At 62.1% G+C, this 7,119-nt stretch overlaps 1 protein-coding gene across 1 annotated transcript; it reads left to right on the plus strand.

Moving 5' to 3' along the window:
• Window positions 1–582: 582 nt before the first annotated feature.
• Window positions 583–3,564, plus strand: TLDC2 (TBC/LysM-associated domain containing 2). Its single transcript, XM_027740419.1, has 6 exons — window positions 583–615; window positions 1,377–1,559; window positions 1,991–2,143; window positions 2,317–2,412; window positions 2,998–3,071; window positions 3,429–3,564. The coding sequence occupies exons 1-6, from the start codon at window positions 583–585 to the stop codon at window positions 3,562–3,564; spliced, it is 675 nt and encodes a 224-aa protein (XP_027596220.1).
• The last annotated feature ends 3,555 nt before the right edge of the window (window positions 3,565–7,119 follow it).

A 7,119-nucleotide genomic window follows, 5' to 3' on the forward strand; every position in this document is an offset into this window, starting at 1 on the left:
CTGCACCGGGGCGCTGCACCTCCTCCCTGGTCTGCAGGAGCTTCTTCAGCAGCACCTGAGGTAGGAGGGTGCCTCAGCCAGGGGTTCCCTCCCTCATCTGCTGAGTCCTGGCTCTTCCCAGGGCTCTGGCTCCGTAGGATGTCAGCACAGACTGGATCTCCTTGTGCCACCATGGCCTCCAAGCAGGTGTTGGCAGTTGCTACAACCATTGCAACAGTCGTGTTGCAAAGAGCAACACATGCACCACCTTCCTGTTGATGCCAAAACAAGGGCTCCCGTGTGGCCTCGGGGCTCCCTGCTTGGCTCCAGGTGACAGTGGGGGCACAAAGGAGGTGATGGCCACCAGCCACCGAGCACTTGGCTGGAGGGGGACGCCTGCCCACCTATCCCAGCACCACACAGGACCTGACTCTGCAGGGGTCAGCTCCTGGACCCCCATGAGCCAGGACAGGCTGCTGGGATCCGCACCCATCTGTGTCAGGCACAGATGGCCGGGGAGGGGCCGGCGCAGTGAACATTAACCCCAGGGCGGTGTCTGGGGCTCCTCAGCAGAGCAGTTCCAGCACCCTGGCAGCACCTGCAATGAGGGGGCTCCAAGTCCGCTACCACCTCCTGGTAAGTCCATCATGATGGGGTCCCACACGGCAATGTAGGAGCTGGCAATGAGCTGGGGGCAGTGCTGGGAAGCACCAGCTAGACTGGACACATGGCTGGACAGATGGACAGGGGCTGCCCTGGGGAGGTGCAGTGGGTGATGGGCACACATGGGACCTGCCCCTGTAGCCACTCTGCCCCCCTAGGATCCAGGCACCCTGGGGGCAGGAGATCCTCTGCCACCCAGTGTTGCCCTCGCTCATCCCTCGTCCCCCTCAGGGCGACCAGCAGGGAATTGCTGCCCACTCACCCTTGGGCATGGACTGCACCCACAGTCAAACTGAGCATGTGGCTGGGAGAGACACTTGTCACCAGCTGCCACCAAGACCAAGGCACATCCCTGAACCCATCCACACCTTAGGGTCAGCCTAGCAGTGGGCAAGGAGGGAAAAGGTCATGCTTTGCCCCTTCTGCTGAAGTGGGACTGAAGTTGTTGAAGCCTCCCCTGCCTTCCCTTCCTCTTCCCTCCTCGGGTGGCCACACGCCCTTGAACTTCCGTGTGCAGCAGTGGCACCGCCTGGCAGAGTGCCAGGCATGGCCCGGCATGGCACAGCAGGGCTGTGGGGAGCAGAGGCTGCCAGGGGCAGGAGGTTCAGCCTAGTGGACTCTGGACCCCTTCGCCCAGCCCCTGGACAGAGGATGGGAGACACCCCAAGCAGTGCAGGGTCGGGAGATGCTGCTCCTTTGGGCCCACAGGGACATTCATCTCCACCTGCCCTCAGCCCGACCAGGACGAGGAGCTGCCCCTGGGATGTGAGGAGCCACCTGTGGGATGTGAGGAGCCAGCCAGAGAGGGGCAGCTGGGCTGGGAGGGAGCCCCAGCAGCGGCCCCAGCCCTGGAGGAGCCATGCAGGCTGGTGCTGAGCACACCGAGCAACATCCTGCAGGACAGGGAGATCCATGAGGTGAGGGACGCTTGCCAGCATGGGCACCCACCGTCACATTCATCTCCCCTGTGTCACACAGCCATGGCCACTCTCCTGCCAGGAACTGGTCCAGTGTGAGGCCAGATGGGTGATAATCCCCCTGCCCTTTGGGAACAGTCATCTTAACAGCACCTCAACATCACCTCTTGGGGGTGGGGAGAAGGATGCCTGGGGAGCCATTTCAGAAGGGTTTTCAGGGTGAGGATGCTTGGGGAAACATGCTAGGAGCCTGCTGGGTAGTTTGGGAGCTTGAGGAGACCCTTTGGGAGCATGTTTAGGAGGAGGGTGCTTGGGGACACCCCTTGCAGGATGTTTGGATGCTTGATGAGCTCTCTCAAGAGGATACTCAGGGCAGGGGGAGGATGCTCAGCAGCAGCCTGTCAGCCCCGACTGAGCCCACTCTGCCTCAGCTGGGCCCCCACCTGCCCTCCCGGCTGACACAGCAGCCCTGGCGCCTGCAGTATTCCACCAGGCGGGATGGCTTCAGCCTGAGGACGCTGTACCGGCGCGGGGGCCAGCCGGGGTCCCCGGCCCTGCTGCTCATCAGGGACACGGAGGCACAGGTACAGCCGGGCCCTTCCCTCCCAGCTGCCCCACGGCACTGGGGGCAGCAAACCTGGCGGCATCCGGGACCTGGCCACATCCTCGCTGCTGGAGGCAGGATGGGGGACACGTCGTGGCACTGGGGAGCCCCACCGAGCACTGTGCCATGAGCCTCCCCTTCTGCTCCCCCCAGGCCTTCGGTGCCTTCTCCTCCAGCGCCATTCGCTGCAGCAGTGGCTTCTACGGGTCAGGGGAGACCTTCCTCTTCTCCTTCTCCCCGGAGCTGAAGGTGGGAGCTGTGGGCCACCAGCTGTGGGCCACCCCAGGGTGGGAGGGCTGGCGATGCCCCTGGGACTCAGCCACGCCTGGGGGACCCGACGGTGCTGGGGAGGGGTCTGTGGGGTGGCATGGCTGTGCTTGGTCCCCTCAGTTTTTCCGGGGCTGGGGGTAGAAGGCAAATCCCAGGCAGTGAGCAGGGGGGGCTCAGGGAAAGGGGCTCTGCCCAGCTGGGGGTCACCAGGGACCCTTTGCGGGACCCTTTGCATAGCAGGACAGTCACAGCCCAGCACTGAGTTGGCAGGATGTGGAGGCAGCTCACCCACATCTGCCTGCTCTGGTGGGACTCTGTGTGTGTGATGGGGCATCAGTGGTGGCAGCTGTCCCCTGATGGGGCCCCCGGGGCTGCTGGGAGGGACGGACCAGCAGCAGGACAATGCCGATAGGCTCGGCCAGGTCTTCCTCTGCAGAAGTGGGACACGGCCATGCTGGGCAGAGCCAGTTTGGCTCAACAACCCCCAGCTGTTCCTCACGGGACAGGGACAGGAATGGGGACACTGTGCCCCAGCCCACGATCCCCACTGCTGTGCCCATGCAGGTGTTCAGGTGGACAGGCAGGAACGACTTCTTCGTGAAAGGGGATGTGGACCTGCTGATGGTCGGTGGGGGCAGGTAGGAGCTGCACTGGCAACTTCAGCCACCCACAGGGCCACCAGCCCTGATGGCCACAAGAGCCCTGTGGAGCTGAGTCCAGGCACGTGGTGGTGGTTTGAACCCCAAAACGCTGGCACAGATTGTCCAGCGGCACTGGCCATCTCATTGCCTGGCTTTGCTCCCTGCCCACTCCCTGCCTGCGGGCACGATGGCATTCCTGGTGCGGCTGCTTGTCCTGTCTCATGCCCATTTTGGGGGACAGGGGATGGGGACAGGAGGTGGCTGATCCCCCAGGAGGTGGCCTGGGACGTCTCCAGGCATGGAGGAGGCAGGAGTGGGGACTCTCAGCCAACTGTGCCGTTGGCACATTCCCAGCGGCAGGTTTGGGCTGTGGCTGGACGGGGACCTGCACCGCGGGGGCAGCTGCCGCTGTGAGACCTTCCACAACGAGACCCTCTCGTCCCGGGAGGAGTTCTGCGTCCAGGACCTGGAACTGTGGGGTCTGGCCTGACCCCACCAACCACACCTGGGGACAAAGGTGGCACCGAGGGGATGCTTTGACACCGACGTCTCGTGCACAGCTGTTCCCTGCCAGGACCCGCCGAGCCTGTGGGACGGTGCCAGCCTCGCCCCTGCCTCCCTCCCCCCAACATCCCCATGTCATGTGCCAGCAGCCGGTGCAGGCAGCATGATGGGGACGGGCTGCAGTGGGGTCTCAGCCCTGCAGTGCTGCTGCCACCGTGCCGGGCTGCCCAGGGTGGCTGCAGGAGTGGCCCCACCACGGCCCCACAGAGCTGCCTGGCTGGGATGGGGGCACACGGTGGCACCGGGCACCGTAGGGCAGAAGATGAAGGAGCAACCTTCGAGAGTGGCACGATTGCGGCAGGACCAGGCACGCCCAGGAGCTGGCAGGGCTGGCAGGCAGCACAGTCACCACTCCTCAATAAACAGGCAGAGCTGCGCCCACAGCCTCGTCCTTGCCCTGGAAACAACGAATGGCACCATGAAGGTGTGCAGAGCCCCTGGTGGGGAGCAGGCCTGAGCTGTGACAGCACCAGCTGTACCCTGTCCCAGCCCAGGCCACAGCAAACAGGGGGTCAGCCTGAGGCACTGCTTCAGGGGGGTGCAGGGATCCATCCCCCCTCTGGCAGAGTCTACTGTCTCCATCCACCCCATCATCCCATGAGGACGAGGGTTTCCAGGCTATGCTGGGCATCCCAGCCTGACCTGCTCCGACCAGGGAAGGGTGACAAGAGCCCTTCTGGACCCCTTCCCACCCAGAGCTCCATGACCTGTTGCCTCTTGCCTGGCTGACAGGGTTTAGCTTCTCACTCCTGGATGCTGGGCGAGCTCTCCTCCACCATCCCTGTCTCAGCAGCAGGACCAGCCCCACGGGATTCCAGGCAGGGGTGGTTCATGGGGCTATGGCAGGGCAAGGGCCTGCCTGGTTTGACCACATTTGATGTATTTATTGTAGGAGCACAACTGGATGCTGAGCTGAAGTATCACCCCATGACCTCACCTGATGATCCCATGATCTCACCTCAGCTCCTGCCCATAAACCCGCAATTTTGTGAAGCCTGGATCCCATTGAGCCCCAGGCTGAAGCACTTTACACATTCCCCCACCCTCCCTACCCCACTTGTACCTGCGTTGAACCTCACCAGGCATTTCCCTGCTGATTCCATCTCCCACAGCCCACCCATGCCACCTCTCCAGCAGCTGGCACCTACTTCTTGCAGCACACATCCACACAGGCTGTGGGAGATTGAAGGAGAAACAGGTAAGAATGGATTTAAGCCAAGGACAGGACAGACAGAAGATGAAGCCAGTGCAGGACACAGGCAGACAATGCATCAACCAGTCCTGTTTTAAACATAACCCTTTCATACCCCCTTTCTGCCTACTCCTTTGTTCCTCCCTCCTCCTCCACTTTCAGAATCCCACCGACCCCCTCCACCATCCCCAGGATTACAGTCTGACCTGTGGCGAAGTTCCAGTTGCCTTTAGTCTCTTGAGAGCCCACCAGACAGTTGGAGCAAGGTTTGCCTTCCTCCCTTTCTGAATCCTCACAGATAAAAAAAAAAAGAATGGTTCTCCTGCTGCCCACACTATTCCCAAGGCACTGTGCCACTGGTCAGGTCCAACCTCATCACCTCCCTTACCCCATGACCACAAGGGTTGGCTTGTTGTTCACAGCTGCTCTGACCAGGTGCCCTTAGGGGAGCAGACCCTGCGCCCCCGTGCTCCCCGAATGGCCTCGACACTCCAAGTGGATGTGCCTGGAGGCCACTGCAGCCCTTCAGGGCACCCAGCTGGGTTGCCCTGGTGCCACCCAACACTGCCCAGCACCATCCGCCCGGACCTCACACACGTGTCCTCCTCACCCCTTGAGGTGCCACGTCTGCTGCTGCCGACGGCCCGCGAGCACGGCTGGGGCACACAGCACAGACACGGACTCACAAATGCCTCCCACACCCCAGGGCTGTGGCCTCCATCTTCAGCCCAGAGAGAAGAGAAGGAACATCTTCTCTGCCCTGTAGAAGCTGCTGCTGCTGTGGCAAATGGTGGTGGCAGCAGAGAAGGCACCAAAGGTGCAAGCCATCACCAAACAGACTGGAGAAAGGCTCCAATAAATTACCTTGCCCACCCAGGAAGACACCAGGACCTATTCCCATTCCAGGCCTCTCAGCACTGCCTAACCCCTCACCAACACATAGCCCCTGACTTCACGCCCATTTCACATTTCTGCCAATAGCGCTGGGGAGGATCACAGGCTGGGTGAGGTTGGAGGCACTTCTGGAGGTCACCCTGCCCAGTCCCTGCTCCCTCAGGGCCACCCAGAGCCAGCTGCCCAGGATGTGCCCAGGCAGCTTTCGAGTCTCTCCACAGATGAAGACTCCACCACCTCCCTGAGCACCTGCACCAGTGCTCAGCCACCCTCACAGTGGAAAAGTGTGTCCTGATGCTCAGAGGGCCCCTCCTGTGTGTCAGTTCGTGCCCATGGCCCCTGGGTCTGTTCCTGGGCACTGCTGAGCAGAGCCTGGCCCCGTCCGTTCTGCACCCTCCCTCCAGGTATTTATCCACACAGATGAGATCCCCTGAGCCTGCTCTGCTCCGGGCTGGGCAGTCCCAGCTCTCTCAGCCTCTCCTCATGGCAGAGATGCTCCAGTCCCTCCATCACCTTCATGGCCCTGTGCTGGACTCTCTCCAGTCTGTCCCAGTCTCTTGTACTGGGCAGCCCAGCTCTGGGCCCAGCACTCCAGGGGTGGCCTCAGCAGTGCAGAGCAGAGGGGAAGGGTTCTCTACCTGCTGCCAATACTCAGCCTAAGGCAGCCCACGACACCACTGGAACACTTGGCTGCAAGAGCAAAGTTGTTGCACATTTGTTGGCTCGTGGTCCTTTCCTCCAGGCTGCCTCACAGGTGGGCGCCCTCGGCACATCCTGGTGAAGGAGGGTGACTCTCCCCACGTTCAGGACTTTGCACGTCCCCTTGGTGATCGTCACGAGGTTCCTGTCAGCCCCCTTCTCCAGCCTGCTGAGATCCCTCTGGATGCAGCACATCCCTCTGGTGCACCAGCCATTCCTCCCCATCTGGTGTCACCCGCAAATTCACTGAGGGTGGACCCTGTCCCTCAGCAATGGGAGCTCTGGGCCTGGGCCCAGCACCAACCCCTAGGGTACCCCACTGTTACTGGCCTCCAACCAGACCTGTGCCACTGAGCCCACCCTCTGAGCCCAGCCCTGCAGGCAGGTTTCAGTTCACCCCCCTCACCCAAACACCCCTTCAGCAGCTTGCTGGGGCTGACACAGCACCCACTGCTGTCCCCTCAGCCTCCAGCCCAGCCATTTCAGCACAGGTGACCAGGTTGGTCAAGCACGACTTCATCTTCTCCCACACAACAGCTGGAGAAGTGTCTAAAAAGCTTCCCTGACCCCTGGAAGGATGCTGAGGCCAGAGACTGGCCTGCTCTCCCAGCTGTGGGCACGGCCGTGTGGCTGCACAAGGAGAGGTGGGATCCTCCCCACAGCCCCTCCCAGCCCTGCTGCACTGGGAGGAGACAG

Source organism: Pipra filicauda, unplaced genomic scaffold (genome assembly GCF_003945595.2).
Source record: "Pipra filicauda isolate LSUMZ 115617 unplaced genomic scaffold, ASM394559v2 scaffold327_size997775_pilon, whole genome shotgun sequence".
Taxonomy (NCBI): domain Eukaryota; kingdom Metazoa; phylum Chordata; class Aves; order Passeriformes; family Pipridae; genus Pipra; species Pipra filicauda.